The sequence below is a fragment of the Belonocnema kinseyi genome, chromosome 9, assembly GCF_010883055.1.
Source record: "Belonocnema kinseyi isolate 2016_QV_RU_SX_M_011 chromosome 9, B_treatae_v1, whole genome shotgun sequence".
NCBI lineage: Eukaryota > Metazoa > Arthropoda > Insecta > Hymenoptera > Cynipidae > Belonocnema > Belonocnema kinseyi.
In genome coordinates, this window is record NC_046665.1 from 68,742,513 (window position 1) to 68,758,117 (window position 15,605).

General features: G+C 26.1%; 1 protein-coding gene across 1 annotated transcript; it reads right to left on the reverse strand.

Annotated features, from left to right (window-relative positions):
• Positions 1 to 1,064: 1,064 nt before the first annotated feature.
• LOC117180797 (cystathionine beta-synthase-like) lies at positions 1,065 to 9,087 on the reverse strand. Its single transcript, XM_033373306.1, has 6 exons — positions 8,890 to 9,087; positions 7,686 to 7,795; positions 4,835 to 5,184; positions 3,146 to 3,399; positions 2,803 to 3,073; positions 1,065 to 1,592 (listed from the first exon to the last, which is right to left on the reverse strand). The coding sequence occupies exons 1-6, from the start codon at positions 8,970 to 8,972 to the stop codon at positions 1,152 to 1,154; spliced, it is 1,509 nt and encodes a 502-aa protein (XP_033229197.1). The 5' UTR covers positions 8,973 to 9,087; the 3' UTR covers positions 1,065 to 1,151.
• Positions 9,088 to 15,605: the final 6,518 nt, after the last annotated feature.

Genomic DNA, 15,605 nt, shown 5'->3' on the forward strand with positions numbered 1-15,605 from the left:
TTCTCCTATTGCGCTTTATCGGCGTTGTAGGTTGTGGTTTCTGCATTTTTATTTTAAAAAGAGTGTGGGCAAAGTTCTTATTAAACTACCATAGTCCAAGGGACAATAAATATAATTTAGAAAATAAATGATCTAAAACCACCTAAAAAAGTATATCTAATTAATATTGCTAAAAACGAACTCTTTGAAAAAAAGTTTTCTATGATTTTAAGAATTAAAATGGCATTATACTAGGTATGTAGAAGAAAAAACATTAATTTGTATGAAAACAATTGAAGACACAAAAAGTAATTATTTTAACAATAATTTTTCCAATAGATTTTCTGTTTTCCGTCGCTTCTTACGAAAATTAAAAAAAGGTTAAATTGAAATAAATCACCTCTAATTTTTGGGGGAAATAATACATACAACTCTACTATTTCCATTTTTGGTAATAAGTCAATTACTTTCGAACATAGTACTTTCTTTTAAAATTGCTTTCTTTTTTAAAAATTGTTTTACACATTTCGGGCATAGAAAAATTTAATTTCAACCTTGGTAACAGTAGAGTTGTAGGGTTGGTATTTCATCTTTTTGGTTATAAATACAACTGTTTTCATCTTTTTTGTTTGAAACTGGATCTAATTTGTTAAAAGCTAATTTTTTGTTTGACAATTTATGTTTTAGTAGAAAATTCATCTATTTGGTTGAAATTGCAATATTTTTAGTTGAAAGGTTAGGAAATTATGTTTATATATTTAATTCAATGTGATATGTACATTAGTTTTATTCAAAAGTATTTATTTCCCTATGATTCTCCTATTTTCGTGAATCAGTCACTTTATAGTCTAAATCATTCACTTTTTGTCTTGAATTAATCACTTTTTTAAGTACATTAATCTTTGTCAGCCCTGTAGATTAAAAATAATATAAAAATTCTTTTTTATATCATGCAACAAAATAAAATGTTTTTGACTCGAACTTATGAAGGGAAATGGATATATTTTATCAAAATTTGCGGTAGCAAATCGCCGCCGAGAAATCAAAACAGCCACCGCAATCTTCTCGAAAGAACAAAAATAAGATTATTTAGACTGAATTTTTATTTCATTTTCTTAATTGAATCATACAAAAATCACATTTCTTATTAATAAATAATTGCAGTAATTGTATTAGGAAATTATAAAAGTACTTTTGCTATTGTCGATGAAATCTATCAAATCTATTTGGGTAAGAATTCCGACGAATCGGTTCTCTTTCTCTTCATCTAACACAACCGCATAATTTTCTTTCTCAAGAATCCTAGAAATTAAACCGAGGGGTGTTCGTAAATCTATTTTTCGAAATTCCTCCTTCATGATTTTCTCAACACAGTCGCTTGTCTGCAATTTTCCAGAAATTAAGTCACTCAGAATCTCGTTTAGAGTTACCATTCCTACGACCTCGTCTTTTACGTTCGTGATAGGAAGTTGACGGAAATGTTTTTCCTTTAGCATATGCATTGCTTCTTTGCAAGTTGATTTTTTGGAAAGAGTAGTAGGATATTTGATTAAAATACTAGAAACTGGCAGGTTCCACCACCATTCGTTACTTTCTATTGGCTCTGGAGGACTCTGAAAAAGAAATGATTCAAAATTTCTTGATGAAAATTTAAAACACACGAGAAAAATCGCAGAGAAAGCAAAATTTCACAGGGTGTCTACTAAATGGGAAAACCAGTAAAACCGGAATATAGTCGGAAATTAAAGTGAAACCAATAATTAACCGGGAATACACCAATTTTCTTAGACTTCTGGCAAAATTAAAAATGATTTTTTTTTAACAAAATTAATTTCGTGCGTCCAAACTCGGTATTTATTATTACTGAAAATAAAGAACATTTACCTAAATTTTAAATTATAATAAGTAAGTTCATTAAAAATACTAACAAACAATGAGCTTTTAAGCTGATTTAAATGACTAAATTAAAATGCTGGAAATTTGAAGATAAGACTTTTGTATCCCACGGTAACAGTGTCTTCAGAGATAAAAAAATATATTTTTTAATTTCAAACCATGAAGCTCTAAATACTGTAAAATATCTAGGTTAATGATATAACCTTAAAAATTATTCAAATATTTATTTTAATGAATTATGTTTTTCTGTCTAAAAAAATTTGATAGAATACACTATAAATTAATGTCTACTTTATATAAAGTTATTATTAAATACTGTTTAAAAGAAAGTTAAAAAGAATTAAATATAAGATTAAAAAACAATTTTAATCGAATTGTGAATTTCATATTTATATGATTTTTTATTTTGAAAAATGAATTCTAAGAGAAAATTAATAAAGATTTCAAAACATTTGCAATTATTTCCAAAAATTATTTCTTACTTAAAGCAAAATTTAGCAATTTTTTAGATTGCTAAATTAAAAAAAAAACTTAAGAGATATATAGAAGTTCTGAAAAGATTAAAAAATAATGTAAAACTTGTGAGGATTTCAACATTTGTTTAACAAAATGTGAATTTTTGAAGATTTCAAACAAATAATTGAGGTGTTATTGTAACATCTTTGGTGTTAGTTATTGATTATTAAAGATTGAAGAATGATTACAAAACACCATTATACATATTATTTATTTTAATAATAGGTCAATTTTGCAGTACCCTTAAATGATTAATCATTACTGAGAAATTGTTATATGGAAATTGATTAAATCATAAATATTTAAATGTATTAAATGGCTGAAACATAAAATTATTTCACTAAAATTAGTAAAATAATTGCTATAGTACGCTCTTGAAATAAAGAACGTAATTTTCTTTTCCTAACTCACCAAAAAGCCATTCATCTCCATCCAATAATCCGAAACGAATTTCGTCATATAATTTCGAATTCCATCTGGTAATAAAATCACAACTCGCTTATCTGCAGGTAGATCTTTCGCTAATTTTAAAGCAGCAGACACAACTGCTCCTGAACTTCCTCCAACGAGTAAACCCTCATCTTGAATCAGGTTTCGAGCTGTTCGAAAAGAGTCACAGTCGTTCGATTTTATCCACTTGTTTATCACATTCTTATCCAGACTCGTAGGAGTAAAAACATAGCTGGAAATTTACCATTTTCAGTTTTTATCAATTTTTAATTCAAATAATTATAATAATAAGGACCTTATTTACCCAATACCCTCCATTTGCCATCTTGTGACTGTAGTTTCGTTTAATTCTGGAGGTTCTGCGACAATACTACCTTCTGGATCAACTGCAATTATCTTAGTATTAGGAGATAATTCCCGAAGTCTTCGACCAATTCCAGTAAGTGTTCCTCCAGTTCCAGAACCAGCTACAAAATAATCTATTTTTCCCTCGGTCTGCTCCCAAATTTCTTTGGCTGTCTGTTCATAGGGAGCTAGTGCATTTGCACAATTTGTGAACTAGAAGATTTTTCTATTTTATTTTTTATTTTATTTTTTATTTTTTCATTTGTAAAGTTAGGAGTTTTAATTAAATTTTCCTTGAATTTAATCCTCATAAATCAGTGTTCTCTTAATGAAATTAATGTCTATTTTTAAATAACGTTCTAAAAATTAAAAATTAAATAGGTGGATTTCTCTAATGAAAACATTGGATAAGTTTAGAAAAAAAAAATTATAACAGGGATTACAGTCCATCTCCTTCTTTACCTAATCCCTCTTTCGTCCTTTTTTCTCTTAAATTTTAAAACCCCGTGATACCAATTTTTAATATTTTTTAAACGATTTATTTGCTAATTTGGTAGAATTGAAGGATATCTTTGACAGCGAAGAAATTGATAACGATTCAGTTGAGAAACTAAACCAGAAAGATAAATCAATTTCAAATAAAAAATAAATAAAAAACAAACTAGATTAAATTTCAACTAAATTGTTCAATTTTTATCCAAACTCTTGAATTTTCAAACAAAAGTATCAATTTTATACCAATAAGTTTAATTTTCAACAAAAACGATGAATCTTCAACGTGAGAAAGGAATTTTTAACCAGAAAGATGAAGTGTCTACAAAACAGTTGAATTTTCATCAACAAATTTAATTTTCAACTAATTAGTTGAATTTCAGATAAAACAGATTTTAATTTTAAATAAGAAAAGTTGAATTCATCCAATAAAAAACGAATTTTCTATTAAATAGTTAAGTATTCATCCAAAAAATTTGATAAAGAAAAATCTACCAAACTATATATAAATTTACAAAAAAAAAGAAGATTTTTCAGTCAAGAAATATAAAAAAACTATTTCAACCAAACCGCTAAATTTTATAGTCAAGAATATATGAATTATCTATTGAGCAGTTAAATTTCGAAGGCGAAGTTATGACTTTTGACAAAAGACAGATATTTTCTATTTTCTTACTCTGTAATCATTATTAAAGTGCTATTTAAAAACGTTCTGAACATTTAAGTGCTTTTAACTGATAAGAATATATTAGAAACAAATTTAAAAGTCCAAGGAAACAAAAACACAAAAAGTACGTTTTTCAAATCGACATTTTTGTGTTTTTCAAATTATTTTATGCTAGAATACTTAGGAAAATTCTTTAAACAACTCAGAATGCTGTTCTGAAAAGAATGCTAGAAAAAAATTGATGAGAACAAGAAATCAAAATCTATCTACTGAACAACAATTTTTATTTAAATATGAACATTTTCTTTTCAAACTTTGATCTTCTTAAAACTTTTTCTGATGTATTTTTATACGTAGATAATGCTGAATTGCTTAAAAGATTTTCCAAAGCATACTAAAAAATAGTTTAAGCACAAATGTAACTAAAAAGCTTGCTAAAGAAATTGCACTACTGTTATAGGGCACTTTAGTTCAATATTCATAACATACTTGATCAAGAATGACACTGTTGGGGATTTTTTCTCGCAGCTTTTGAGATGCTGAAAAAATTCCATCTGGTCCATCCCAGAGGGCAGTATTTGGAATTCTTACGACTTCGCTGCCGAGAGCCTGAATGAGGCACTGTTTTTCAATTGACATTCTTTCAGTCATAAAAATAATGCACTTATAACCTTTTACAGCAGCTGCCAGTGCTAATCCAATTCCTGTATTTCCACTCGTAGGTTCAATAATCGTGGCACCTGGTTTTAATAAGCCTTTTTCTTCAGCTTCTTCAATCATTCGATATGCTATTCTATCTTTCAGCGAACCTCCTGGATTCATGAATTCGCATTTCACCACTGGAATTTCCAAAAACTAATGAAAAATTATATTTATAGGATTTCCGTCCAAAATGTTCAATTTCCTACGAGGGGGTGATTGCCCCCCCCCCCCTCGAGATTTGAGAAACAAAATAACAAAGTTTACATCAGGTACATCAAGTACATTTAATTTAATTTCCTTGACAAATTCAAGTCCCCTAATAATCAGACCTTATTTTTTTATATACATATTTTTAAAATACGTACCCTCTTTTCTTAGGGTCCGTCAATTTTGACCCCACAACCCCCTATCGAACGTAATTTTTGCCAACTTAAGTTTTTGTTGTGAATTTATTTAGGGGCCTTCTAAAAGTAACGCAGACGATTTGGGGCTTGGCCAAATTTTTCTATTTCTTATGAATTAAGAAAGTAGTTGTGGTAAAAATAGATGAATTTACTGCAAAAAAATTAATACTTGATATTTCAAGCAGGGAATGATTTTCATTTTAAACTAAAAACAGTTGTATTAAACCAAAAAGACGAATTAAAAAAAAACTTGAATCCTTAACAATAAAAGATTTTTCAGTAAATGAAAAAAAATTAATAGCAAATTTAGAATTTCCAACCAAGACGAACAAATCATACACATTTTAAACCAAGTAGTTAAACTTTTAAACTAAAAATCTCAATGTAAAAAAATGGAAATTAAAATTTTATTAAAAATAAATTAATTTTCAATACAATAAAATGAATTTTCTGCAAAACTATTGGATTGTCAAGACAAAAAGACGAATTTTCCATACAAAAAAGTTGAATTTTCAACCCGAGAATATAAAGTTTCAACAAAAAGGTTAATTTTCAGTCATATATTTGAATGTTAAGCTAGAAATATTTGTTTTTAACCCAAAAAAGAAGTTTTCAACAAAATACATATATTTGTTACCAATCAGTTAAATTTCCAACCGAGAAGATCAACGCAAAAATATGAATTAAAAAAAAGAAAAAATTTCGGCTGAGCAATTGCATTTTCAACCATAAAATATGAATTTTCAAGAACAAATTTAATTTTCAACCAAACAGTTGTGAAGTAAAAACATTCACTGACATTTTCCAAAATTTGTTAACCATACTTTTTATTTCAGGGTGGCCGTTAAACAGGGAAACCGGGAAATTACCAGGAATTTATCGAGACCAAGAAAAATCGGGAAATGACAGTGAATTTATTTTTTGACCGGAAGTTTGATTAATTTTTAGAAAAAAAATCTGTCCAATAAATTAAACAAGTAGCAATTAAAAGCATTCAAAACAAGCAAATTTTGATAAAACATTTCTTTATTTTATCAACCGTAAACATAAATTATTTAATGGTTTTAAAAATTGAACTGTACCTTAAGTATGAAAATTTAAGCACAAATTCATTTTACAATATGAGTCTAAATCCATTTATAAACTATTTTCAATTTATAAATGACTTCAAATTAATATATTAATATTATAACTAAACGCCTTTATCAAATTTAAAATTATATTCAAATATCGTATCTGTCTAAAATATTCCATTTTTAACCTATTCAATTTGAATTTTTTAATCAAGAAAAAGATAAATTACAGTTTTAATTTTTATATTAAAAAAGATTAATTTGTAATTAAAATAGTCGCATTTTTATGTACAGAAAAAATTAACACTTATTGTTTCAGAAAAAAATCGAGTGAGTTGAAAGGATTTTTAGAAGTTTTGAAAATATTCAAAATTAATTAAAAACTTAATATTATTTCAAATAATTCAAAACAAAATTTAAATTTTTGAAGATTTCGAATAAAACATTTAGAAGAAATTTAGAAGATTTTAGATTTTTTTATTTTGCAGGATAAAAAAAAAAGTATAAATTACAATTATTTTAAGATGCATTTAAAAGTTTGGAATTAATTTAAAACATAATTCAAAATTTTAAAACATCTTAAACAAAATGTACATTTTTAAAGGATTTTTAATAAAAATGTTAACCCTTTAAAGGAATTTGAAATGTTTTAAAATAACAAAAGAAATTTCTTGATATTCCTGGGAAAATTTTTAATCATTTTTTATTTTGTAAAAATAATTTTAAAAGAGATTTTAAAAATATTTTAAAGAAAAAATTTTGATCTATAAATAACAATTGGAATATTATTGATTTTTAAATTATTAAAATAAAAATAATTTGGTTTCTAATTTGAAAAGTGCTCAGTTCGAAAAGAAGTTTTAATGTTCGAATTTTTTAATTTCATTATCTGTGGCAATTTTTACAAACCGGGAAACAACCGGGAATTTTGTTCTTTAATTAAAACGGCCACCCTGTATTTACAAAAATTAAGATATAGAAATTATTCTTGAAAAGAATTAATTTTTAAACTTTATTTTGTATAAAAAGAAATGTTTTGTTTTCCTTTAAATTGCGTAAAAATGGTCTAGTTTGAAGATATAAGAATATTTGAACTTTTCCTGAAAAATTAAATATACTAATTCAAATCTATAATATAATTAATTCGTGGTCTATATTTACATAATTCGCATTTTACGCCGTGTAATTTTGGAATTTTGTTGAGACGCACCATCGGAGTTTGACCAATCGCTTCCAAAATATTTGGCAATATTTTATTTTGATCCATTTGACTGAAATAAAATTAACTAAAGTAGAAATATTGATCAATAAAATAAATGTAGGTTTTCTCTTAGTTTTTCAAAAACAGTTAAATTTTTAATTTTTGAAACATTTTATTAATTCTGTGTACTTAATATTGTTTCAATCTTCATTATCCATGGATTACTTTGTTCCTAACAAGGTTCTCTAGAATTTTTTCGTGATAATTTTTTTTAAATAACTGTCAAATGACGAACTAGTTTTTAATAAAACTCTAACAAATAAAACAGAATTGTAGAGAATTTTCCCCGTAGAAAAAATGTTGGAAGTGGAAATCAATTGAATTTAATAGAACACCTTGAAATGTAAAATTGTAATAGTCTATTTTAGAATTTATCTTTAAAATATCTCCTAAAATGCATAACTTTATTTTTTTGAAATAGGTTGGGTCGGAAAAACAAAATTTTGTACATCGAGAATGGAACTATGTAGAAAAGTAGCAGATTAGGATACTGAAAAACTATGATTAATTTGGATTTGATTGATAGACGTCTTGGTTTTGTGCTTAAGCAAAATATGTTTGGAAAAATTCCTATTTTCATAATTTTGATATTTTTATGGATGTAAAATTTTTTACACCTCTGGAAGCCGTAAACGACACCCGAAAATAGATATTTTTGTTTGCGGTCCCATAAAAGATTATTAATGTTTTGTGGACTCCTATTTTCAACAAATAATTTTGGTAAAATCAAGGAGATCATCGTTCGAGTAAAAATTATAATCCTAGGTTTTTAGGATCCTAATACGCTACTTTTCCACATAGTTTCATTTTCGATTTCCAAACATTTTTTGTACTCGCCCTATTGCAAAATACTGTAGTTATTAACGAGAACACTGTGAATTAGCTTTTAGCATTTACCAAAATGTCGGATTCAAAGTTTACAATCAGAGTTGTGTTTAATCGACTTTGATGGAAGAGTTTTTTACAGATTTTTTTAAAAATAAAATAAGCGATTAAGTACGAAAATTGAATTTGGAATTATAATTATTGTCCACAGCGAAAGAAAAAAAAAAACAGAAACACCAATACACTTGTATCTAACATGCTGTGGCTATATTTACTTACATATTGCGTTTTGGATGTGGCATTTCAGCAGAATTTGCTTTCCATGTACATCGCGTTGGTCTATTTGGTTTTAGACCCTCCATTTTTACACTTTTCCTTCAGTATTTTTTAAAAAGAAAAGGAGATTTAAAACTAGGTAACTGTTTCTTTAACTGAAACCCCGATAAACTACTCTGTGTATTTCAAGCCGGCTAATCTAATCTGAAAAGTCGCGAGAAGGGGTAAGATTAGAAATGTAGAAAACTCTGACGGCAGAAGCCCGCGAAATTCTTCTGTAAATTTAAACATTAATTATTATTATTAATACTCATAATAATAATAGGAAAGTTTTCTCAGCATGAACTTTTTTTCTGTTCGCAGCAAATTGCAATGCTGTAAATTTAAATATGGAAATTAAAAAATATATCTTGTTTATCAGGTTTCAGCTTGAAACTTTCAGCATGAAGTTACCTCAAATTGGAATCTTCTGAAAGTAAACAATTTTTAATTAAGAATTCCCTGAAATTCTTGATTATCCTGAATTATTTGAATATTCGGAATTTTCATAATTGCTTGAATATAGTAAATTCTGCGAATTCCTTGGAATTTTCAGCATTCCATGATTATCTTAAAAGCTCTGAAATCCCAGAGATTCTTGGATATCCTAAATTTCCAAAATTCTTTGTATTCTCTGAATTCTTAAATTCTCTTAAATCCATGAAATTCTCGGAATTCCTGTAAATCTTTTAATTCCGCCAATTCTCTTAAATCAATGAAATGTTCTAAATTCCCTAATACCCTTAGCTTAAATACTTTAAATTCTTGAAAATCTCTGAATTCCTGGACTATTCTGAATTCATTAAACGCTCTGGAATGCTTGAAATTCACTGAAATCCTTGAATATCCTAAATTCCTGACATTCTCTGAATTCCTGAAAATCTCTTAATTACTTAAACTCTAAATTCCTATCTTATCTGAAATCCATAAAATCTCTGAAATCATTGAATTGTAAAATGCTTGATTTTTCTGAATTCCCCAAACGCTCTGAAATCCATGAAATTCGTTGAATATTCAGAATTCCCTGGAATCAATGAACTTCTCTGAATTCCCTGAAATATTTGAATTCTCTAAATTCATTGAATTTTCTGAAATTCATGAAATTGTCAAAATTCCGTAAATATACTGAAGACCTTGAATATTCAAAATTCCTTGAATCCAATAATATAAATATCCGAAATTACCCTAATTTGAAAACTAAATATTTTCGAGGTATTTTTCAAATTTTTCAACCCCTTACCACATTAATCTGTGAAAAAATAAAAAACAGTTTAGCATGGAAAATTGAATCGTGCCTCTCAAATTATTATTTTTAGAAATTTCTGAACTGTATAATTTAAAGTTGGAGTCATAATAATCTTGTTTTATGGTAGCTTCTAGAAATAATAAATTAAGATTAATGAGAAACGATAGAACTAATATCTCAATCGTTCCGAATCGCGTTTCTTAATTGTCCCAAAACGATTGACAATGATTGAGCATTTTGCATTCCCAATTGTTTGCATTCGGACACTTGGAATTTACCACGTGATATCAGCATTTTTGTCTAGCAGGAATTATTTACAGACAGTTATTTACTTTTTTGGAATAATATAAATTTGAAACAGTGTATATTATGACACAAAGTAAATACACATTTTGTAAATAACTCTTACCAGATGAAAGTGGTGCTACGAAAAAAAATGTACTAATAGTATTTTATGTTGAAAATATAAAATCAGATACACGATGAAAATAAAAAACTTGATTTTATATTAGTTAACATTTTATAAATAGTTGTAGGTTTTTAAATCGGTTAAGATTTAAAAAAAAAGCAAACGAATATTTTCAAAACGTTAAACTTCTGAAAAGCGATTGAAATATTATTTTATTATTTAAAAAATGCCAGGCTGTTATTGATTGAATAAATTTAAATAATTAAAAATACTATTAGAGATAAAAGATTTTTTTATCAGACAGAGATCTCAATTTTTAAGTCATTGTCATTATTAACACATAAATTCATCTCATAACAAAAAAAACTTTTTGTTAATTCAACTTTCTAAATTAAACAGTAAATTTACACCAATTTTGGTGATGTTATTTTCTATAACACTTGGACTTAGAGTAGCACTTCACTTCTACCACTAATGATTCACGTACAAACAACTTCTTTTATTATTCGAAAGGAAGCCAGTAAAATCGAGAAAAAAATTTGGAATCATTTCATTGTTGAAAAAAATGTACAGCAGTCAATAAATCTCAAGGTTTTTAAAGCTGAACAATTTTTATTTAAAGTATTTAAGACTAAAGTGCAAATTAAACCCTTCAAAGTGGTAATATATAATTTTGTATTGAAAATGCTCAGTGTTCTGAAAAATTTAAATGTTTTAATTATAATTAAAACATTAAAAGCAGCCACGATAAAAATCTGTTAATAGTATGATATATTGAAAATATAAAATCAGTTACATGATAAAATTTAAAAAAGTGGATTTTACACTAGTGAAAGAAGCAAAATTGTTATTTTTTATTTATCTTGGATTATTTATTGCAGTTAACATTTTATAAATAGTTATAGGTTGTAAAATAGGTTGAGATTAAAAAAGCAAACGAATACTTTAAGACATGAAAGTTCAGAAAAGCAATTTGAATATTATTTTATTATTTAAAAAATGCCAGGCTGTTATTAATTGAATTTTAAACAATTAAAAAATACTATTTGAGATAAATTTTTTTTTATCAGAAAGAGGTCTCAATTTTTAATTCATTGTCATTATTAACACATAAATTCATCTCATACTAAAAAAACTTGTGTGATTTTATTTTCTATAACCCTTAGAGTATCACTTAACTTCTACCACTAATGATTGACGTACAGCCAACTTTTTTTATTATTCGCAAGGTAGCCACTAAAATCGAAGAAAAAATTTGGAATCGTTTCCTTGTTGAAAAAAATGTAAATCAGTTAATAAAACTCAAAGTTTAAGTTTTTAAAGCTGAATCTTTTTTATTTAATGTATTTAAGACAAAATTGCAAATTAAACCTTTCAAATTGGAAGTTTTCTGAACACTGAGCATTTTAAATATATAATTATATATACAAAATGCTCAGCGTTCAGAAAACTTTCAATGTTTTAATGATAATTAACATTAAAACCAGCCTGTCACTTTGTTTATTTTAAAATTATGTCATGCGAAATTGAAGTATGAAAAATATAAATTTGTTATCTTGTTTCGATTTGATCTAGATAAGTAAAAATTCAGACTTAAAAAATAACATTTTAAAATTCGAGCTCTTAAGCTGCTTAATTGTAAACTTATTATTTTTTTAGTTTTAGCATTTTAAACTCAGTTTCAAATATTTTGTAAATTCAAAATTAAACTCTTATTCTTTGATATGCTAAAATGTGGAAAAACATCCATACTGTTACATGTGAGTTTGATTAGACTATAGAATACAAAACTTGACCAAAATCATAGAAATATGTGGCCATAAATCAGAATATATCTGGAAGGAGAGAATATAAAAAAATATCTGTGTTTAAGCAAGGAAAAATAGTTTTTGCAATAATCCCGCATGTATTCAGTCCGATTTTGAACTATTTTACCTGTAAATGACACAATTTTTAATGTTTCAATTTAAAAATAGTTGAATCTGTAACAGTTTTTTGTATATTTAAATCTACAAGTTCATTTCTGTAAATTATTGTTAAAGCATGCAACTTTTTAATTACATAAATCCTTCTGAACAGTCTAATACTATACAATTAAAAATTTCAAAACTTAAAAATTCAAAGATTTTAAGATAATCATAGACAAACTAAATTATTTTAAACATTAAAAATTGAATATTTTAAATATTTAAAACTAGAAACTTTCAAGAATTTCAAAACAAACTTATTTAAAAATTCAGCATTCTCATATTGCAAGAAACTTAAAAGTACTGGATAATTTTTTCTACTAAAACTTAAAGAAACTCAATGAGTTACCCACAATTTACTTAGTCCGAGTTTCGAATAATTGGCGCCATCCTACTTTCTATAATGATTCCAATCGTTTTCAGATGGGTATCTATTATTCTGAGTTAGAGGTTAAGATACAATCTTTTTTGCTTTTATGCGCTCTTGGATTATTTATTGTAGTGAACATTTTATAAAGGCTTATAGGTTTTTAAAACGGTTGAGATTAAAAAAAAATTAAACTATTATTTTCAAAATTAGCTTGAAAATGTTTAATAATTTTAGATTTAGGTTTAAAAATAAGACAAGTTCCAAATAAAAATGTTCAATAATTTTAAAGATTAAAGACTTTTAAAGCCTTCAAAATGCAATTACAATTTTAAATTACACGCGTTTTTGATTGAATGCTCTAAAAGTTGTATAATTTTAGATAAATATATTGAAAACTTTAATTCAATTTAAACTGTTAAAAAAATAATCATTCGAATTGCAACCGTCGAAAAATAATTGTATAGTATCAAATCACAATAAAATATAAAATGCAAACATTAATAATAAAATTATTGATTTATTTAAGTTTTATAAATAAGTAGTTGAAGAATTTAAAAACTTAGAGCGTTTTAAAGCCTATAAAATTCAATGATTTTACATTGCAAGCGTTTTAAATTGAACAATTTTCAATTAAATACGTTAAAAATTGAATAATTTTTAATCAATATATTGAAAATTATTTGTCTTTAGATTTAAATCGTTAAAAAATTAATAATTCAAATGTAAACCTTTCAGATAGAAAGGTATAGTACAAAATCACAATAAAAACTAAAATCCAGCCATTAAAAATAAAAAAATAACTACTGAATACCCAAAATTGAAAACCATTATGAAGTGAATAATTTGAAATTAAAACTATGATGATTGAATATTCTTCAGTTGATAATTTAAAACTTTAAATATTTATTAATTTCAAATTGAAAAATAATTTGAAATTAAAACTCTGATGATTGAATATTCTTCAATTGATAATTTAAAACTTTAAATATTTATTAATTTCAAATTGAAAAAATTGAACGAATATTTCAAGAACGTGAAACTCATTCAGAAAATCGATTGAAATATGATTTTATTATTTTTAAAAATTCCATTTCTATTAGAGATAAAAGATTTTTTTACCAGGAACAGGTCTCAATTCTTAATTCCTAGGCATTTTTAACACATAAATTCATTTTATAATAAAAAACCTTTTTATTAATTCAACTTTCTAAATATAACAGTAAATTTACTTTTTTTATTATTCAAAAAGTAGCCACTAAAATCGAAGAGGGAATCATTTCCTGGTTAAAAAAATGTACACAAAATAGAGGAACAGAATAAAACTCAAATTTTAAGTTTTCAAAGTTGAACCTTTTTTATTTAAAGTATTTAAGACTCATTCGAAGTAGAAGTTTTCTGAACATTGAGCATTTTAAATGTATAATTAAAACATTTGAAATCAGCTATTTCGAGTTTAAAACTTCAGAATGTATGTAAAAATTACAAGCCTGTAACGTTGCGATTTGATTTGAATAAGTACAAATTCAGAGACTTAAAAAATAAAGTTTTTAAAATTCGGGCTCCTAAGCTGCTTAATTGTAAACTTATTAATTTTTTTAATTTTAGCATTTCAAACTCAGTTTCAAAAACTTTTTTAATTTAAAATCAAACTCTTATTCCCTACAATTTATTTAGCCCGAGTTTCAAAATATTAGCACCATCCTAGGTTATATAATGATTCCAATTGTTTTCAATTGGGTATCTATTATTCTGAGTTAGAAGTTAAGATTTTAATATTGCTATATTTATTTAAAAGCGGTTTTTTACTATTTAAAACAAACAAATATCTATAATATGAATACAAAAAGAATTAAATACACATTGTACAACAATATAACCACTAAATCAAACTACTACTACACTATCTACTTGATAATCACACTATATCACCGACACGTCCTTGAAACGGCATGGTTTTAACATGTGTTATAACCCCAGATACTATCGATTTTTCATTCGATATACCGCTTGAACAAACATTCTAATTTTTGTTCTTAAAACTTTTGTTAAGCCTACCGAAAGAAATCTCTGAGTATATTGTAAAGATTCTCTAGGGTCAGAGAAGCTCAGAGAAATTCTCCGCAGGCACTCAGATATATTCAAAGGTCCAGGTAGTTCTTTTTAATGTTTTAAAGGCTTTAAAGTTTAAAATGTCCTTTCCGAAATTGAAATACGATCATAAATAAAAAGCAGAGAGGCTGAAATTGAAATAAGAATTCGATCATAAATAACAAGCAGAGCCGACACTCAAGGGTCCTTTGTTAAGCTTTCGGATTAAAATTTAGAAGTAGATTTTTTTTAATTTCATAGTTAACAGTCTAAAACATAATAATTCGGAATCTACTGGTTTCAATGATTTCAGATATCTAACTTTTTTTTCAAATGCTTAAAATTGGAATTAAGGGCATGTGGCACAGCTAAATACCTATATTACCAACCTCACTTTTTCAGTTCACTGAATGTTTTTTTAAACTAAAATTATTTCTTGAAAAAAAAGATCCTACTCCATCTTCACTCCATTGGGAATCGAACCACAAAACTTCTGATTTCCGGTCAGGTGCTTTTCCAATTAAGCTATTAGAGGGATCAGAATAAGAACTCTTAATTCAAGAACATAACGCTAATTTTTAGCTAGGTGTTGATGGTACA

Coding starts and splice junctions, on each gene's coding strand:
- LOC117180797 (XM_033373306.1), bottom strand. CDS start 8,972: ATGGAGGGTCTAAAACCAAATAGACCAACGCGATGTACATGGAAAGCA. Junction 3,400..4,834: donor ACAGTGTCATTCTTGATCAA/GTATGTTATGAA, acceptor AAAATCTTCTAG/TTCACAAATTGTGCAAATGC. Junction 3,074..3,145: donor TGGCAAATGGAGGGTATTGG/GTAAATAAGGTC, acceptor GTAAATTTCCAG/CTATGTTTTTACTCCTACGA.